The 20776-nt window shown below is 42.2% G+C and overlaps 3 protein-coding genes across 4 annotated transcripts in view; 1 reads left to right on the top strand and 2 right to left on the bottom strand.

Moving 5' to 3' along the window:
* Positions 1 to 5029, bottom strand: part of TMEM217 (transmembrane protein 217) — a 34367-nt gene extending 29338 nt beyond the window's left edge. Inside the window, exon 1 of the mRNA XM_025862501.2 lies at positions 4948 to 5029. The gene's annotated coding sequence lies outside the window, so the exon portion shown is untranslated. The remainder of the gene's footprint in view (positions 1 to 4947) is intronic.
* The window catches only part of TMEM217B (transmembrane protein 217B), a 45427-nt gene extending 40385 nt beyond the window's left edge, over positions 1 to 5042 (bottom strand). The window contains exon 1 of one of the 2 annotated variants that reach the window (XM_073884934.1): positions 4948 to 5042. The gene's annotated coding sequence lies outside the window, so the exon portion shown is untranslated. The remainder of the gene's footprint in view (positions 1 to 4947) is intronic. The other variant, XM_073884935.1, reaches the window with a different exon arrangement.
* A 106-nt stretch (positions 5043 to 5148) lies between these two features.
* The window catches only part of TBC1D22B (TBC1 domain family member 22B), a 72220-nt gene continuing 56592 nt past the window's right edge, over positions 5149 to 20776 (top strand). The window contains exon 1 of the mRNA XM_025862385.2: positions 5149 to 5354. Within this exon, the coding sequence (XP_025718170.1) occupies positions 5299 to 5354 (56 nt within the window). The 5' untranslated portion in view covers positions 5149 to 5298. The remainder of the gene's footprint in view (positions 5355 to 20776) is intronic.

Here is a 20776-nt window from a genome sequence, read left to right as displayed (position 1 = left end):
GGGAGGGAGGGGCAGAGGGAGAGAAACCCAAGCAGACTCCCCGCTGAGTGCAGGACCCTACACGGGGCTCAAGGTGGGGCTCCATGGGGGGGCTCAATCCCACAACTGAAATCACGAGTCCGATGCTCAACTGACTGAGCCACCCAAGTGCCCCTATTCTTTATTCTTAATTGCAGGAGTTGGCAAACTACCACCCATGAGCCAAATCTGGCAGGCTTTTTTTGTATGGCCTGTGAGCTAAGACTGGTTTTTACATTTTTTTATTTTAATTTTTTTTAAAGATTTTATTTCTTTATTTGACAGAGAAAGAGAGAGCACAAGTAGGCAGAGCGGCAGACAGAAGGAGAGGGAGAAGCAGGCTCTCTGCTGAGCAGGGAGCCTGACGTGGGGCTTGAGCCCAGGATTCTGGGGTCATGACCTGAGCTGAAGGTAGACGCTTAACTGACTGAGCCACCCAGGCACCCCTGGTTTTTACATTTTTAAGTTGAAAAAAATTGAAAGAATAATATTTTATGTTGTGAAAATTACATAATGTTCCTATTTTTGTGTCCACAAATAAAGTTTTGTGGGAACACATCTACAACTATTTTATTTTCATATTGTTGGTGGCTGTTTTCATGCTACAGGACAGAGCTGAGAAGTTGCAACTGAGTTTGTATTGCCAGAAAAGCCGAAAATATTTACAGTCTGGCCCTTTATAGAAAAAGTTTACCTACCCCTAGTTAAGTATGCGACATATATTTCTTTCTAAGATTTTATTTATTTATTCAGAGAGAGAGCATGAGTGGGGGGAGTGGCGGAGGGAGAGAGAGGATCTCAAGCAGACTCTGTGCCATGCATGGAGCTGACCCAGGGCTGGATCTCACGACCCTGAGATCATGATCTGAGCCGAAATCAAGAGTTGGATGCTTAACCGACTGAGCCACCCAGGTGCCCCTCTGATATATATTTCAGGGCGCCTGGGTGGCTCAGATGGTTAAGCGTTTGCCTTCGGCTCAGGTCATGATCCCAGGGTCCTGGGATCGAGTCCCGCATTGGGTTCCCTGCTCCTTGGGAGCCTGCTTCTCCCTCTGCTTCTCTCTCTCTCCCTCTCTCTGTCTCTCATGAATAAATAGATAAAATCTTTAAAAAAAAAGAGAGATAACTTTAAAAGATCAATTTAAAAAAAAATCAAATCTTTGGAATAAATTCAAGGGTCACAGGTCATACTGTGCTAGAAACAGATCTACAAAGTGAGGTCCACAAATCAGCAGCATCAGTGTCACCTGGGGGCTATTAGAAATGCAGAATTGTAGACTCTAGCCCAGACCTGCTGAATCAGAATCTAGGCTTTTAACATAATCACACGTACACTGAGGTATGAGAAGACTGGTCTAGTGAGCCAGCAAGTATCTGCACTTTAAGAGGCTCCATCAAAAGTGCTCCAGGGACCCCTTGGGAACCTCAAACCAATGATTTTCACCTCCAGTTGGGCAAAGTTTGCTGCGAAGGTGATTTGGTTCCCACAGCTATCATCCCTTTGATGGACAGGGTTGATTCAATTCATCTCCTGGCGAGGTGGGTGGCCTCCCTCCCTCATCATTTTAGGTACAGCTTTGTTTCTCTGAAGCTAAGAGTTTGAAGAGGACGATCTTTCCCAAGATAGGAAGATTGCTCTTCAACCAAGAGCATAGGCAAGCTTATAGAAACTTTGGTAAAGTGGACACATCCTACTGGCCGTTAGAAAACATGGTTTCTACCATCTTTTCCAACAACAACCAAAAAATGTTTTTGAACAACAGAGGACCAAAAGACAAGAACAATTTATACTTTTCATTCTCTTACTTAGTACATATTAAGTGCTTGTGCACCATGTGCCAAGTGCTATTCTAGGTGAGAAGAGCAGAGAACAAAACAGACAAAATCCTTGCCTCAGTGGGGGTTACATTCTAGGAGATGGAGATAGACAACCAAAATAGAGTGGTGGAGCTGTTGTTTAAGATGAGTGGTTAGGGGGGCACCTGGGTGTCTCAGTCAGTTGAGGGTCTGACTCTTGGTTTCAGCTCAGGTCACGATCTCATGGGTCGTGAGATTGAGCCTGTGTCAGGCTCGGTGCTCAGTGGGGAGTCTGCTTAAAGATTCTCTCCCTCTGCCCCTTCCTCTGTGCACACTTTCTCTCTCAAATAAATACAATCTTTTAAAAATTAAAAAAAAAAAAGATGAGTGGTCACGGACGGCACCCCCCCCCCCCATGAAGACACTTAGGAATATATCTGAATGAGACAAGGGAGCAAACCATCCAGATATTTGGGGGGAGAGAATTTCAAGCAGAGGAAGTGGTTAATACAAAGACCTTGAGGTGGGAATGTACTTGGAGTATTCAAGAAGCAGGAAAAAGGCAATAAGTGTGGTTGGAGCAGATGAAGCAAGAAAGAGAGTAGAACCAAATCATTTAGGTTCGTTGAGGAGCTTGCATTTTATGCCAAGTATGATGGAGTCATGGTATTGAGCAGAGGGATGACACAATCCGACTGACATTTTAAAAGGCTCACTCTGGATGCTGTGTGAGGAATAGACTCTTAAGGGGGCAAGAGGGTAAGCAGGAAGGACTGATAGGAGGTTGTTATAAAAATGTGGTTGGTTTAGATTCTGGTGATGATGATGGTGGTGGTGAGAGAGGGCCCAACAACCTCAACTTCCTTAATAAAGACGATTTAAAAAGTTATCAGATGACTACAGGGAGCTTTTTTTCTTTTTTCTTTTCTTTCTTTCTTTTTTTTTTTTTTTTTGCTTTGGATGAGAACTTGTCTTCGATGTAGAAAACAAAGAGTAGGAATAATAGAGCTTCTCCAGATCGAACAATGTTAACAGCATCCCCTGGGAATCCGCGTTATTTAAGATTTCACAAATGATTAAGAAAAAGCAATACTTTGAGACATTTCTAGGTACACAGATTATACTCTGCTTTCCACACAGTGAAATGTCAAGTCAATGGGAAGCATCTTCTGGAACATTTCTAAAGCGATGTGAGTAGGGTAGAAAGTGGCGGGTGACTTGCCACGTGGACAAGTGTGAGGCAGCTCACATAGGGGGAGACAATTCAGATGATTCCTTAAAGATAAAGAACTCTGAACTGCCTGCCAGTTGCTACCAAAGAAAGGGATCTAGAAGTTGTTGTACACTATTTCTTCGAGATGTCAGCTCTTGTAAAGTCCAAAATGCCAGCAAAAGTTCTGGCTGTTCAGATTAAAGACAAAACATCAGCTTCAACAAAAACTTCAGGAAACTCCTCCTGGAGCTCAGGGAGCAGTGCTGGTCACTGCATTCGAAGAAAAAGAAGAGCCAAAGAAAGGCAGATAAAATGATTAAAAGACCAGAGGGGCTTTTGTTTGATGGATTAAATGCCCATAAAAGTGACTGAGATGATGAAAGACTATGGAAGTTTGAAAAAATTAATAGAAAGTAAAAACAGCCCCTTTCATACAATATCATGGTTGTAAAATTAGGGTGTAAAAGAAGCTTGAAATGAGGGTAATGTCTACATAGAAAATGGACATTTGAGGGCATATGTTCTTTTTTAGACAGGGTGTCCTTAGATGTTCTCCAATATGTGGAAGGGCGTGTTGCAGCCCTAAACCAAAGCAGGGATGGAGGACAGCAGCCCACCTCAACAGTTCTTTGTTGGGACAAAAACTACTCTGGACTGGGTACTCCCTGCCCCCACTTCACCCCTCCCACCGCAATCACTGTGGTATACAACCACAGAAACTCAAAAAGAGCAAAAACACCAACAAAACATTCAAAAGATTCAAAATGCTATATCAAATCTCATTCTGAGTAAAACTAGATTGAAAATAAATTCAAGGGTGATAGATTAATAAGGGACATTAAAGATGTTTGGGGGTATATCTTTAATCTTCGTGATTTGCACCTTGGAGATATGCTATGTCCTCACAAGAAATGTTACTTGGATGTATCATATGACCTCACTAATATGAGGAATTCTTAATCTCAGGAAACAAACTGAGTGTTGCTGGAGTGGTGGGGGGTGGGAGGGATGGGGTGGCTGGGTGATAGACATTGGGGAGGGTATGTGCTATGGTGAGCGCTGTGAATTGTGCAAGACTGTTGAATCACAGATCTGTACTTCTGAAACAAATAATGCAACATATGTTAAGAAAAAAGAAAAAGAAGAAGATAGCAGGAGGGGAAGAATGAAGGGGAGTAAGTTGGAGGGGGAGACGAACCATGAGAGACCATGGACTCTGAAAAACAAACTGAGGGTTCTAGAGGGGAGGAGGGTAGGGGGATGGGTTAGCCTGGTGATGGGTATTAAAGAGGGCACATTCTGCATGGAGCACTGGGTGTTATGCACAAACAATGAATCATGGAACACTACATCAAAAACTAATGATGTAATATATGGTGATTAACATAACAATAAAAAATTTAAAAAATGTTACTTGGTAGTCTGAACTGGATGGATAAAATAAGAACATGCCTTAACACTGTCAGTATCTGGGTTGTCATAGTCAGAAAGTGGCAGTTAATGGTGAAACAGGGATTAAATCATTTGAATTATACCCACAGCACACAAATCCTTTAATGTGATTACCAGAGGAGTGGGAGACCCTTATGAAACAACCGTTACTCACGTGTTGAACAGTTAGCAACCCTGGTCTACTGGATCCGTACTGATCTTCCTTCATAGATTAAAAAAAAAAAATTGGACCCCAAACGGAACGGGGAAGTGTGGGGAGGATATAACTAGTGTCGTTGATGGAGAAGATGTTAAAAATGGGCTGCAACCAACACATGGGCCCTTATTTTTAGGTCAAAGATTTATGTACCTAAATACATATGCTCTCTCTTTCCAAAAAAATATTAGGCTCAGGAACCTCATTCTCCCTTCCCCATCCCCCCAAAAAACAGCACCGTTTCTTCCTTCCCATAGGTCCTTTTCTTTACCTGCTTCTTCCACTCCCGGGGTTAGGGAACTTTCAGCCCCGCCTCCCTGCTTGTCCAAGCTCCGCCTTCCCGGTCCACCTGTGTGCCCAGTCCCTGACGTTACCGTTAGGCTTCAGTGGCCTGCAGGATTCCGGCTTCCTATTGGTCCGTCTAACCACGGCCTGCGCAACCACCAATGGCAGCGGCGCTGGGTGGGGGGGTGCCCATATCCAAGATGGCGCCCCCAGGAGCTGGGAGCGGGTGACCGGCGGCAGGGAAGCGGCCTGGGTTGGCCCTCCGATTGCGGGGTCCTGGGGGCATCTCGCCGGGTACCCCCCTGGCCCGCCTACAAGGCCTTCCCCGGCCAGAGCAATGGCCGCCGAGAACAGCAAGCAGTTTTGGAAGAGGAGCGCCAAGCTGCCGGGAAGGTAAGCCCAGGACGCAGAAAGGAAGAGGAGGTTGGACCAAACCCTCCAGATCCTAAGCCTTAAATCCCGCGGCCCTGGGGCTCCAGCGACCCCGAAAGGCTGGTTTGGGGAACCTGGACTGGGGGAGCTGGGACTGCCTGGTGGCGGCGGGTCAGCTGTCGGGCAAAGGAGCGGGCAGCGAGCTTTGGGAATGGCTGGGTGTGGGAGCAGACCAGGATCTGGGGGCGGAGGGCGCTGGAGCGGCTGCCCTTAGCCGGGAGGTGGACGCAGTCTGGGCGTAAGGGACAGTGGAGTTGGCTGAGTAGCCAGTGTCGGTCCTGGGTTTGGAGGGCCATCACCAAAGCTGCCTCTCACTTGTAATAGAACTCCTTCTTGGGGGTCTCCACCACGCATGGGGGGTTGTTTGCATAAGGATGGCCCCTTCCCTTGCTCCCTCCAGGTCAGTAGATGAGAATCTTTCTCTTGGACTCCCAAAAGGTTCTGGTGGGAGCTTGGAATTTGTATCCAGGGGGATAGGAAAAATGAGGAAAATTCTCAAGCTCGACCTTACTTTGAGTTGGCCACTTCCCATTAGAAATGATTATGGAGTGACTCAAGAATCGAGGTTATTTCTTTAACATTTTCTATGAATTTGTTCAACCCCAAGTGACCTCTTCCCCTCCCCCCGCCACCGCGTTGTCAAGCTCTTGTGCAAATGCTTTCATTCTTCAGTTGTTTAGTTGGAGAGCAGACCTTCTAAGCTACTCGCCCCCCTTCCCTTTTTGATGTATGTTGAGAGCTTAGCATTTGTACATCCATCAGTCCGCTGTTGGTTTATAGTTTCAGTGTGTTTTGGCCAGAGCCCTGAGAAGTATGGGGAATGTGTATTTCAGTCGTGAATTTAAGATTTCTGCCAGCCATAGTCTACTTGGTGATGAAATTCATGTATGGTTCTGCCCCACAAGCTACCTTTCTTAATTGATTCAGGTCTTTTCCTTTAGGGATAATCCTTTGAGTGTGTGTGTGGTTTTGTTTTGGTTTTAATAGCAAGGCAGAAATTAGGGTCAGTGGTGGCTATATAGCAGTCTTATTTTACTTAGGATTTTATTAGACATGGAGAATGGGAATCAGCTTTTAGTAATGCAGTATTAAAATAATGCAAGGGGATGCAGAAATAGCTTCAGATTAAAGTGCTGTGGAATGACAGTGTTAATATTAATGCTGAAGACTTCTATGTTTTTAGATAGGCACCACTTCCTGGCAACTGATTCCTTTTCCTTCCTGGTCTAGTGAGCTCTCTTTTCAGTCTCACAACTGCTGTTCTCTGGGGTTTTCCATGGTGAGATCATTCAATTTTGACATCCTAAGGTTGTAATCAGAATCAGTGGGAAAACTGTTAAATCAGGAAGCAGTATTTGAAATGCGGGCATGGCATGGTCTTTTGTGCCTGCTGACTGCTGGTTGTTATTAACAATTTTTTGTTTTCTGTATTTCCTGTTTTGGACTCTAGGAAGAGTCAACTTTTTTTAGAGCATCACTTTTGTGAGAGGAAGAGGAGTCTTTTCAGTTTCTTCACATTTCTGGCTTTTTCATTTTGGAATAGAATATTGAGGAATAGAGGAGAGAACATTTGATTTCAGAAAGACTTGAGTTATTATTTGGACTCTCATACCTGTGTGATCCATGACAAATGATTTATTCAATAGCTCTGGGCCTCAGTTTCTTTAACTATGAAATGAGAATAAAAATACCTTCCTCAGGGTTACTGTGAGGGCCAAATTAGACATCTTATTTGTAAAGAACCCAAGACAGTATTTATTTAGCGCATTATAGTTGAAAAATACTAGTTATGAGGATTTCTATTATTAGAGTAAGTAAACATTTAAAAGAATGTTTCTCAGATCCTTACTCCAGTACTAGGTATTTATGTTCATTGTTTATCTTAAGGCATTAAAATGTTGCCACAATTCATAACAGTTTTTAGTACCTTGCTGGTTGAAGAGTACTTTTGTTTAGCTGTGTGCTTTTAGTGCGGAGCCCTAGCAGCCGCGGGTTATGGGAGAAAATTAAAGGTTTTTTTTAGATAGAAAGTGCTTTGATTTAAGGAAAAGATTAGGGCATTTTCTCAAGCATAGAACTTTTGCATTTACACTCTTTCAATGTTGGTGAAGAAAAACTTTCTCCTGGGTGGGGAAATGACATAGATGGCTGTTTCTGGGTCCATGGCAACCTAGAAGTGAAACTAGTTTTCTCTGCAGATTGAAAAGGTAAAAATTCAAAGTGATGGCAGTTACTTTCAGTTTCTTTGATTGTGGTCTAGCAACCTTAATGAGAACAAGTAGGAATTTTATTTAGTAAATTAGCCTGTTTAAAATGAATTAAACATCCTTTTAAAAAATAACAGCTTTACTGAGATAATTCACATACTATAAAAATGCACCCTTTTAAAGTGTACAATTCAGGGGTATTTTATATATTCATTTAAAGTATAGATGGTTCCATGCAACCATCGCCACTAATTTTGGTACATTTTCATCACCCCAGAAAGAAACCTTGTATCCATCCCCTCACCTCAGCCCCTGGCGACCACTAATCTGTCCGTATGTATGGATTTACCTATTCTGGTAAATTTTCATATAAATGGAATAATGTGAAAAGAGGCCTTTTGTGATTGGCTTCTTTTATGAAGCATAATGTTTTCAAGGCTCATCCATGTTGTAGCATGCATCAATATTTTATTCCTTTTTATGTCTAAATAATATTCCATTGTATTACTATACCTCATTTTGTTTATCCATTCATCAGTTGATAACATTTGGGTTGCTTCCACTTTTTGGCTATTCTAAACGTTAATGAAATTCATGTGCAGGTTTTTGTTGGATGTGTGTTTTCCATTCTTTTGAGTTACTGTAGGAGTGGAATTTCTGGGTTATATGGTAACTTGATGGAATTAAACATCTTTTAAAGTTCTCTCAGTTATTCATGGGAACCTCGTGTGCTTATTATATCAAATGGTTCTTGTATAGATGTCTAGAAAAACAGGGGACACGATATACCATGTGGTTAAGAATGCAGCTCTGGAAATTCAAAACTAGTAGATAAATAAGTTCTAGGGAATCTCATGCACAACATAGTGATTATAGTTAACAGCACTGTATTATAAACTTCAAAGTTGCTAAGAGACTGGGTCTTAATTGTTCTCGTCACAAAAAAATGATAATTACGCGACTTGATAGAAGTGTTAGCTAATGCTAAGATGGTAAGCACATTGTACACTTTAAACTTACACAATGTTATATGTCAATTATATCTCAAAAAAAGAAAAAAAAGAATGCAGGCTTTAGAACCTGACTGCCTGGGTTCAAATCCCAGCTCTGCTACTTTCTAGCTGTGTGACCCTGGGCAAGTTATGTAACCTCTCTGTGCCTCATCTCCTGTCTCCTTCTCAGAGTACCTACCCCATAAGTTTGTGTGTGTGTGGTACAAACCCTCCTGTTTGGAGGGTTAATGAGATAATGCATAGGAAGTGCATACGAGGTGCTCAGTATCAGTTATTATGAACATAATAGTTGTGATTGTAGTAGTTCCTTTTTTATTTTCCTTTATTTTCTTATTTTTTATTTTTAGTTTCTCCCCCCTTGCTTTAGTTTCTGAAACTGAAATTCAAAAACTTTGATCAGTGATGTGTCTGGAGCCCCCAGTGAGTCTTGGGTTAAAAAACCGGAAAATAAAGCACCACCTATTGTTCATTAGGCTGAGAGTTTACAGAGGCACAGAGAAGCCTAATGCAGGGCAGCTGTGGCTATCAGGTGTTCATTATTGATGAGCAGTGGTCCTCGAACTTTAGTGAGTCACCTGGAGGGCTTGTTGAAACATAGATTGCCAGCCCCATATCTAGAGTTTCTGACTCAGTAGGTCTGAGGTGGGACCTGAGGAGTTGAGCTTCTAGAAGTTCTCAAGTGATAGTGCTGCTGCTAACCTGGGGGCTGCACCTTGAGAACCACTGGGATTAGAGCCCTGAATTAAAATGAAAGAAACCTGAGTCCCAATGTTGGGCGCTCTTGCCATGTGGATCTCGAACAATGAATGCATCTCCGCTTGGCTGTCTGATAGGCATCTCACACTTAACACATCCACACAGAATTCTTTTTTTTCTTTTTAAAGATTTTATTTATTTATTTTACAGAGAGAGAGACAGCGAGAGAGGGAACACAAGCAGGGGGAGTGGGAGAGGGAGAAGCAGGCTTCCTGAGGAGCAGGGAGCCCGCCCGATGCAGGGCTCCATCCCAGGACTCTGGGATCATGACCTGAGCCGAAGGCAGATGCTTAACGACTGAGCCACACGGAATTCTTGATTTCCATGTCTGCTCTCTCCTGCAAAGCCATTCATTCAGTTTCACTTAACGGTCCCACCATTCACCAGATTCCTCAGACCAAAAATCCTAGCATTTGAGTCTTCTCTTTCCCTTCCTGCCACACCCAGTTCGAAAGCAAGTCCTGTTGGCTGCTCATAATATACCCTGAAACTGAGTCATTCTCACCACCTCCACCTTGGCTGCCATGGATCACACCGAGTCCTCTCTTTCCTGAACTACTGCTATAGCTTCCTGCTTCTCTTCTTGCCCCTCTGCAGACCTCACTTTCATTTGTGATTAGAATGAAATCCAAACTCTAAGTCTTCCAGGCCCTTTATGTTGGAAAGAGAGGCCAAGTTAAGGACTTTGATATTTATTCCAAGAGCAGTGGGATGCCATTAAAAGGTTGGTGGGGGCTGTGACATGATCACGTTCCCATTTATAAAAATATTCTGGCTGCCCTGGGGTGCCTGGGTGGCTTAGTCAGTTAAGCGTCTGCCTTAGGCTCAGGTCATGATCACAGGGTCCTGGGATCCAGCCCCCCATCTGGCTCCCTGCTCTGTGGGAAGCCTGCTTCTCCCTCTCCCTGCTGCTTCCCCCACTTGTGCTCTCTCTCTCTCTCTCTCTGTCAAATAAATAAATAAAATCTTCAAAAAAAATTAAAAAAGATATTCTGGCTGCCCTGAGGAAAATAGTTTGGACCAGTGTTTTCAACAGTTAGGGGTGGGGAACACACAGTTGGTGTTTTGGGTGGGTTAAACTGAGCTGTACTGGATTCTGGGATGTTTAACATCCTTGGCCCTTGCCCACTAAATGCCAGGAAGACCCACCAGTTATTAGGACAAACACCCTTTGAGCGTACACCTTTCCAAACACTCCAGCCACCACCCACCTCTGACCCCCACTGGGGATCAGGGTGAGTATAGTTAGGTGGCAACTGCAGTCAATAGAAGGAGAGGTGGTGATGACTTGGACTAGGGCAATGGCAAGTAGAGGTCAAGTTAAGAATATTGATAGGAGGGCGCCTGGGTGGCTCAGATGGTTAAGCGTCTGCCTTCGGCTCAGGTCGTGATCCCAGGGTCCTGGGATTGAGTACCGCATCGGGCTCCCTGCTCCTTGGGAGCCTGCTTCTCCCTCTGCTTCTCTCTCTCTCTATCCCTCCCTCCCTCCCTCTCTCTCTCTCTCCCTCTGTCTCTCATGAATAAATAAATAAAATCTTTAAAAAAAAAAGAATATTGATAGGACTTGGTAAACCATTAGATTTGGGGAGTGAGGGAAAAGTAGGAACCAAGGAGTTGCTACTCCCAGGTTTCTGACTTAGGTGGTCAGGTAGGATTGTGATGTCATAGACTCAGAGAAAAAGACAAGTTTTAGGACAAAGTACTTAAATACTCCATGCTCAGTTTCCTTATCTAGGAAATGAGAATTTTGGATTCAGTGACCTCTAAGGCTGAAGTTGAGTGTTCAGTTTAAAGTTAGTGGCTTTAGGGCGCCTGGGTGGCTCAGTTGGTTAAGTGTCTGCCTTTGGCTCGGGTCATGATCCCAGAGTCTATGGGATTGAGCCCCATGTCGGGCTGTCTGCTCAGCGGGGAGTCTGCTTCTCCCTCTGCCTCTCAAATAAATAAATAAATAAAATCTAAAAAAAAAAGTAGTTACCAGCTTCAACTCACATCAGTGGATATTTCTCTTTGCTTTGTCACTCACAGCAGGCATGACTGATAGGTGGGAGTAGATGATGTGGAGGGCACTGAAGGTGGGCTTTTCTATCTTGTGCTTTTGGAAGTAGGGAGTTGCTGGCCCCATGAACATCTGAGTGTCATGAAATTGTAGAATGTTAGAATTTGACTCTAAGGCCACTACAAGTAAGGAAACTGAAGGCAGAGAGGGAAAGTGACTTGCCCCAAATCACATTGCAGAACTGCAGATTTCTTGACTCTAAGTCTACTGCTCTTTCAGTGCTTCTTCTGCCTTCCCTCAGTCTCTGCTAGGATTAGGACACTTGTTGAACACCTCATCCAGTCCAGGGGTGTGGGTGCTTCCAGGGAAAAGATGTAGATAAGACCTGGAATGGGAGAGACAAATTTCCACATTCTGATGTCCAATCCTTCTGGGAAGGCCTTACCCCCCCACCCACTTTTCTTTTTTAAGATTTTATTTATTTGACAGAGAGGCAGAGACAGCGAGAGAGGGAACACAAGCAGGAGGAGTGGGAGATGGAGAAGCAGGCTTCCCGCTGAGCAGAGAGCCCAGTGCAGGGCTCTATCCTAGGACCCTGGGATCATGACCTGAGCCGAAGGCAGATACTTAACCGACTGAGCCACCCAGGTGTCTCTGCTTGGGCTTCTCCTTTTTAAGCAAAAGTGGTTTTTTTTTTTTTTTTAAGTTTTATTTATTTAATCTCTACACCCAGCATGGGGCTCGAGCTCATGATCCCAAGATTGAGTCACACACTCCGACTGAACCAGCGGGGCCCAAAATTGTTTATTATTAAAGTTAAGGAGCTCTCTTTAGCATTAAATAAAGTTGAGAAAGTGTCTAATCACTTAGGAGCCTGTAGATTTCCAACTAAAATCTCTGTCATTTGGTTGTTTTCCATAACATGGACTCAGTGTTATGCTCCCAGTCTGTCTGGGCAGGTACATTATATTACAACCTATTCTTAACTTGGAAATGTTTTACTGATAAAGTAAGTGACTAGAAGGTACTAAATTATCACCGAAACAGCATAGAGCTCCAGCTCTGGAAGACTTCATCAAATGAGTGTGTGAACCCGAATCAGTTGCCAACATATTTGCTTTAAATCGGATAGGTCTGTTCCCATATTTGCTTTCGCTCCTTTGTCAGCGCTAAACAAACGCCTGTTGATTTTTCCTACCGAGGGTTCTGCACTGTTGGAACTGTGCAGACAAGCTATGCCGATAAACCCCATGGTGTTGGTTTTATTAAGGAGAATGTCGGAGGTTGACCAGGAGTTTTGCTGTTTTGTCTCTGTTGTGGCATCTGCTGTGGCATTCATTTTTCTGCATGTGCCATGTGATTTCTCCAAGATGTGGGTGGGCTTTGCTTCTAGTGTTGAGGTCTAACGAGCCACTAGCCCACTTAAGCAGAGGCCTGGGGTTTGTAGAGTTCCCGTCTTCGCTCACTAACTGTTGTTAATTGCCTGCTGGGGTGTGTTGCACTCTGCCAGGTGGTGAGGGGACTGCAGAAAAAGACATGGCGTTACCACTGCTCTCTAGAAGTTGAAAATGCTTTGCGCTGTGGCTTCCCCTGGTGAGGATGTTGCCTATCATTGACTCTCTGGTGTCTCCACTACACATATGTCACTTTGTAATCAGAAAAAAAACTGAAAAGTGCAGCTGGGTGAGAACACACTGTTGAGTGAGAAAAGCAAGATGTGGAAAGATAAGTAGTGTGCAATCTTTTGTGTACGGTTTTAAACCGAAACAATATTGTATGGTGTTTATGTGCATGGGAATGTGTGTTAAAGTATAAAAACAGGTGGGACGGATTTCGTACACGCTTCAGGAGAGTGGTTTTCTCTTGGAGAGAAAGAGGAACAGGACTTGGGACTGCAGTTAGGGCTTCAGTAGTCTCCCTAGTGCTTTATTTTCTTAAAGAAATGTGACACATATTAACATTTGTTAAATCAGAGTGATGGGTTCCTGGATGTTTGTTAATTTTTCTCTGTATTTTTCTTTTCGTTTGAAAATGTGAATGAAGTGCTTTCTACACTTGTGTGGAGCAAATGCTTTGTTTTGTTTAGAGAGGGACAGGGAAGGGCAGAGGGAGAGGGAGAGGGAGAATCTTAAGCAGGCGCCACACCCAGCACAGAGCCCAAAGCGGGGCTTGAGCTCAGAACCCTAAGATCATGATGTGAGCCAAAATCAAGAGTCAGATGCGCTTGGGTGGCTCATTGGGTTGAGCAGCTGTCTTTGGCTCAGGTCCTGATCCCGGGGTCCTGGGATCGAGCCCCAAGTCAGGCTCCTTGCTCCGTGGGTAGTCTGCTTCTCCCTCTCCTTCTGCCCCTCTGCCTGCTTGTGCTCTCTCTCTCTCAAATAAATACAATCTTAAAAAAAAAAAGTCGGATGTTTAACTGACTAAACCACCCAGGTGCCCCTGGAGCAAATGTTTTTTAAATTTTGTTTTGGAGAGACCAGTTAGCCAGCCATGAAATTAAGTAATATTTAAAGTAGTATTTAGGGATGCCTGGGTGGCTCAGTCGGTTAAGCGACTGACTCTTGATCTCAGCTCAGGGCTTGATCTCAGGGTCGTGATTTCAAGCCCCGCATTGGCCTCCATGCTGGGTGTGGCGCCTACTTTAAAAAAAAAGTAGCATTTATGATTACTAGTCAAAATAAGTCATATGTATATTGTGGTACCATTTATATAACTTTTTAAAAAATATTAGAGAGAGAGATAGAGCATGAGCCTGGGTGGGGGTGGGGGCAGGGAGAGGGAGAAGCAGACTACCTGCGAAGCAGGGTGCCCAATGCGGGGCTCAATCCCAGGACCCCGGGATCATGACCTGAGCTGAACGCAGACGCTTAACCAGCTGAGCCACCCAGGCACCCCTATATAAAGTTTTAAAAACATGGAAAACAATACTATAAATTGTTTAGGGATACAAACATGGAAAATAACATAAAAACAAAGATGAGGGGGAAAAATGGCAGATGCAATAAAGTGATTTCCAAGGGCAGGAGGGAGGGGCGTGCAGCGTTTGAACTCCATAATGTCTCTTTTCTTATGTATGTATGAGTTGAACACTGACCTGGGTGTGCCTTACAGTATGATCTAAATTGAGTTTATTTTAAAAAATTATTTACTTATTAAAAGCAATATAAGCCCTGATTTATGTATTTTAGGGAATCAGAGAAGACATGGGGTAGTGCACGGGGGGGGCAAGTGTCGGGGAAGATCACATGGTGGGGGGGTATAGATCTTGAAGGGGATGTTTCAGATTGAATACAATACTGAAATGGCAGAAGAGCCTGATTTAGTAGCTAAGATATGTTTGGAAGGCAGAGTGGAGACCAGCCTGCTCTGGAGTTGAGTGTGGTTTGGGAGGAGTAGGGATGGTTCAGACTGACAGGTGAATTATAAATGCCAGGAAATTAAGCACTTTCATCACCAGGCTTCAGTCTCTTCATTTCATCTCTGTGATCATCTTGGTTTCCCTTCTTCTTCTTTTTTTTTTTAAGATTTTATTTATTTATTTGACAGAGAGAGAGACAGCAAGAGAGGGAACAAAAGGAGGGGCAGTGGAAGAGGGAGAAGCAGGCTCCTTGCTGAGCAGGGAGCCTGATGCGGGGCTCCATCCCAGGACCCTGGGACCATGACCTGAGCTGAAGGCAGACGCTTAACCAACTGAGCCGCCCAGGTGCTCCCTTGGTTTCTCTTCTAATGTCTTGCCTCTTCTTTTTGAGATTCAATAAACTGATTAATTAAAGTGTTTCAGGTATAGATACATCATGGTTTAGTTGAAGAATACGTTAACAAATTCAACTTGGGCTCTGATACCTTTGCTGAGGAAGTCCCTCACGTACCTTGGCCTTTCTGGCTGTGCCAGCACATTGGGATTGACATATTTAAGAAACAGTCTACTGTGATTTTAACCAACTGAGCCACCCCAGTCTACTGTGATTTTAAGATCCCCTTCCTGGATAGTAATTAATGGCCTTTGACCTTTAAGCCCGCACAGTTAGGTATGCTTTTTTTCTGCCTGGATTACTGGCAGGTGGTAATACTCTTTTAAAAAGAGGGAATCTAAGGAACCTCTCTTTTTTTTCCTCCCCATTCACCTAACCAGCCCTTTGAAATCTTTCTGCAGAGCTTATCCTCTGATCTTTATATTTTGCTCTAAAGAGGTTTGTGGACTTGGAGAGCTCAAGTGTAGTCATCTTAGAGTATTTGCAAACATTAAAATACAAATCAGTGACCCTTTTAAAACCGTTTTTATTTTAATTCCAGTTAGTTAACACAGTGTTATATTAGCTCGAGGTGTACAATATAGTGATTCAGCAATTCCACACATCACCTGGTGCGCATCACATCAATGCACTCCTTAATCCCCATCATCATTTTAACTCATCCCCCCTGCCCCCTCCCTTCTGGTAACCATCAGTTCTGTATAATTAAGAATCTGTTTTTTGGTTTGCCTCTCTCTCTTTTTCCCCCTTTGCTCGTTTGTTTTGTTTCTTAAATTCTACATATGAGTGAAATCATATGGTATTTGTCTGTCTCAGACTGACTTACTTTGCTTAGCATTATACTCTCTAGCTCCATCCATGTGGTTGCAAATGGCAAGATTTCATTCTTTTTTATGGCTAAATAATAATCCATGGTATATATGTACCACATCTTCTTTATCCATTCATCAGCTGATGGTACTTGGGTTGCTTCCATATCTTGGCTATTATAAATAATGCTGCTGAAAAAGTAGAGGTGCATGTATCTCTTTGAATTAGTGTTTTTGTATTCTTTGGGTAAATACCCAGTGGTGTGATTGCTGGATCATAGGGTAGTTCTATTTTTAACTTTTTTACAAAAGTTTTTATTTATTGTTTTTAGTAATCTCTACGCCCAACATGGGGCTTGAATTCACAAACTCAAGATCAAGAGTCACATGCTCTTCCACCTGAGCCAGCCAGGTGCCCCTGTTAACTTTTTGAGGAACCTCCAAACTTTTACAGTGGTTGCACCAGTTTGCATTTCCATTTACTGTGCATCAGTGTTCCTTTTTCTCCACATCCTCAACATCTGTTGTTTCTTGTGTTGTTGATTTTATTTCATTTTATTATTATTTTTAAAGATTTATTTATTTATTTGAGTAGGGGGAGCAGAGGGAGAGGGAGAGAGAGAGAGAATCTCAAACAGACTTCACACTGAGCATGGAGCCTGATGCAAGGCTCAATCCCAGGACCCTGAGATCATGACCTGAGCTGAAACCAAGAGTCAGATGCTCAACTGACTGAGGCACCCAGGCGCTCCTTGTGTTATTGATTTTAGTCATTCTGACAGGTATTAGGTAATATCTCATTGTAGTTTTGATTTGCATTTCCCTAATGATCAGTGATGTTCGGCATCTTTTCATGTGTCTGTTGGCCATCTGTATGTCTTCTTTGGAGAAATGTCTGTTCATGTCTTCTGACCGTTTTTAAATTGGATTATTTGGTTTTGGGTGTTAAGTTTTAGAAGTTCTTTATTTTAGATACTAACCCTTTATCAGAAATGTCATTTGCAAATATCTTCTCCCATCCTGTAGGTTGCCTTTAGTTTTGTTGTTTCCTTCCCTGTGCAGAACCTTTTTATTGTGATGAAGTCCCAATAGTGTATTTTTGCTTTTGCTTCCCTTGTCTCAGGGGACATATCTAGAAAGAAGTTGCTACGGCCAATGTCAGATTTCTGTGTTCTGTTCTTGGATTTTTATGGTTTCAGGTCTCACATTTAGGTCTTTAATCCATATGGGATTTATTTTTGTGTATGGTGTGAGAAAGTGGTCTAGTTTCTTTCTTTTGCACGTTTGCCATCTGGTTTTCCCAACACCATTTGCTGAGGAGACTGTCCTTTTCCCATTGGATATTCTTTCCTGCTTTGTCAAAGATTAATTGACCATAGAATTGTTGTGGGTTTATTTCTGGGTTTTCTATTCTGTTCCACTTATCTATGCCTTTTGTTTTTTGTTTGTGTTTTCATCTTTGTTTTGTTTCAGCTTTCTTTCTCTAAATCATACTCTCCCATTATTCTTTGATCCCTCTTATTTTCTTTCTCCTTTTCCTCTGCCTACGAAACTCTGTAAACTCTTTAAACGTGTTAAAGTTGTATTATTTGTATCTCTGTAGTAGTGTTTGTAATGGTTTCTTTACAAATTATTGAGTAACCTTTTAGAAAAGTTTGGGGAGTTAGAGATTCTTAATCGCTAAAAAGGTCAGAGTTATATCCATAAAGATTGTACATAAGAACATTCTCTCTGGAATCTTAGTAGAAATCAATGTGAGAATAATTGAATTGGCTGCATTTTTATTTAAAAGTAACTTTAGGATCACATCTGTTATGTCAAACGAAGTACTTGATAACCTTGTTCTACTTCCTAAGTGTTGGGTAAGGAATAAATTACCAAATGGGAGGGAGGAAGAAAGCCAACATTTCTTGGACACTGAGTGTGTACCAGGTACCATTCTGATGTTTGCAAATCTACCTCATTACCGGCTACAATTACTACCTGCCAGGAATTGTGCTAAAGGGTTTTTTACACATTGTCTCATTTAAACCTCCCAGCCCTCTTAAGGTCGCTTAATTTATTTCTTAAAAGGGTGGCACATGTACATGATACTAATTCGGAAGGGCACAAAAAAGTTCCGTAAGGCACAAAAAAGCAGTCTCTCTGCTGCTGGGTCCTCCAGTCCTCCAGTTCCTCTTCCAAACCCTTGCTATTGGTGTCTTGTGTATTCTCTCAAAGATACTCTCAGCGTGTTTAAGTATGAGGATATGTTTTATTTTAAAGGTTTTCCACAAAAATGATGACATGTTATGCATACAGTTCTGTATCTTTTATTAATTTTTTTTAGAGTTTGTTTCATGTCAGTGGGTATAGAATGGCCTCATTCTTTTTAACAGATGCACTGTAATTAAACAGTCCCTTCTTAGTAACAATCCTTTTTCTTTTAATAGGCAAGTTCAGTCCTTTTAGATTTATTGGAATGTATATTTGATTCTAGTTCTGTTTTTAATGTTTTCTTTAAAAGAAAAATCTTTCACCATGAGGACTGTACTTGCTTTGGGAGTTGGGTGTTCATGTATCTATTCTGATAATTGGGGAAGTTTGTTCTTTTTATTTTTATTTTTATTTTATTCTAACGATTGCATTTGTAAGTATAATTTTATACCATATTTCTTGAGACATCTATTGACTGCTTATTACCATGATCAGTGATGGAATTGGTAGTTAATATTTTCTGCCCTTTCCTTACCTGCTTTTAGTTGATTATATTATTTTTTAGTTTTATTTTATATCCTAAAACATGCTTATGTCTCTATTATTTGAGTGATCAGCTTTTAAAAAAATGTTTTTATTTAAATTCAATTTAATTGACACATAGTGTATTATTGGCTTCAGAGGTAGAATTCAGTGATTCATCAGTTGCATATGAAACCCAGTGCTCATTACTTCATGTGCCCTCCTTCATGCCCATCACCCAGTTGCCCCATCTGCCCACCCACCTCCCTTGAGCTATCAGCTTTAAGTATCTTTTTTTTTTTGATGTCGTGTTCCATGATTCATTGTTTGCGTATAACACCCAGTGCTCCATTCAATACGTGCCCTCTTTAATACCCATCACCAGGCTAACCCATCCCCCAACCCCTCTCCCCTCTAGAACCCTCTTTTAAGCTTTGTCAGTGAAAGACGAGGAAATCAATATACTTATTCACTCTGTCTCTGTCCCATTTTAACCTTTGCCAGTTACATTGTTTTTACATTCTCTTCTCTAACCATAACGCCTCAAATTTAGGAGTTAGTCGTCAGACTAAATCATTAAATGCTCTGCACCACTCCTTTAGTTGTAGTTTCTCCATTTTGCTCATTGTTCATTAAGTTTTTCTTCTCGTAGTTTCTTCAGGAAGGAGTCAGGGAAACCATATTTCCTGAGTTCTTACATGTTGCAGCATGTTTTTCTGTCACCTTTGTATTTGAACAACAGTTTGGCTGGATAGTCACTCTTCTTCTTTTTTTTTTTATTGTGACCTATTACATGAAACAATTGTGCGGTATGATAACTTGATGAATATTACAAAGTGAACACCCTAGAAGTAAGCACCTCAGAAGCCTCCTTGTGTCTGTTCTCAATCACGCCTCTCTCCTTCCTTCCAAAATAACCACATCCTTTTATGTTAATCGTTCCGTGCTTTATGATGTTACTACTATGGCTGCATCCCTAGATGATATAAATCCTTTTTGCCAGTTTTTGAAGTGTATATAACTAGAATCATACAGTATTTACTCTTGTATTATTTGCTTGTTTTGCTCAACGTAACATTTGGAAGATTCATGCACATTGTTACTTGCAGCCCTACTTCGTATGTTTACGTTGCTGTATATTCTGTGATATGAACATATTATAGTTTATTTTCTGTTGGACACTTGGGTTATTTCTAGTTTTGTGCTAAAAGGAACTATAATGATATGAGTAGTTTTGTATATTTCTCCTGACACACATATGTATTTCTCTTAAGATACAGATTTGAGGGCAACCCTCTCAGGTCCCCTCCCTCTTTGGGAGCTTTGTACTATCACTTTAGCATTGTTCAATAAACCTTGTTTTGCTGCCCATCAAAAAAAAAAAGATACAGATTTGAGAATGAAAATACTGGGCCTTAGGGCATGCATATTTATTTCTTCCTGGATACGGCCAAACTGTTTTTGGAAGTGAGTTGTATCACTTAATACCCCCACCAGCCATGAGTCGGAATCACTTGGGTCACCCTTCCCTTGATATCTACTGCTGCTTCGCTGTCTTTTAGTCCAAGTGATCCTTTGGGGTAGGAGATGCTCCCATTTTACAGATGAGAAGACAGGGTCAAAGTGGTTATGTAATTCAGTGCCAGTTGACAGAGATGGTGGATGCCAGAACTGGCATTCAAACTATGCTCTCTCTAGCTCCAGGCCTGTTATCTTTCCATGCTGCCTTCTTTACAGATAGGACTTCCAATGGTCAGGTATGTAGGGTGCTGAAGCCCCAGTGGAAGATGAACATTCTCCAGAGACTTTATTGATTCATTTTTAATTATTTTTTAAGTTTATTTAAGCAATCTGTGCACCCAATGTGGGGCTCAAATTCATGACCCTGAGATCAAGAGTCGCATGCTTTACCGACTGAGCCAGCTGGGTGCACCTTTTTTTTTTTTTTTTTTTTAAGAGCAGGTTGTGGGGCACCTGGGTGGCTCAGTTGGTTGAGCGTCTGCCTTCGGCTCAGGTCATGATTCCAGGGTCCTGGGATTGAGCCCTGTATCGGGCTCCTTGCTCAGCGGGAAGCCTGCTTCTCCCTCTCCCACTCCCCCTGCTTGTGTTCCTGACCTCGCTCTCTGTCATAT

This window comes from Callorhinus ursinus, unplaced genomic scaffold (assembly GCF_003265705.2).
Source record: "Callorhinus ursinus isolate GAN/ISIS: 27379988/994484 unplaced genomic scaffold, GSC_fseal_2.0 scaffold59, whole genome shotgun sequence".
In the NCBI taxonomy this organism is placed as follows: Eukaryota; Metazoa; Chordata; class Mammalia; order Carnivora; family Otariidae; genus Callorhinus; species Callorhinus ursinus.
This window is presented reverse-complemented; position numbering and strand designations above follow the sequence as displayed.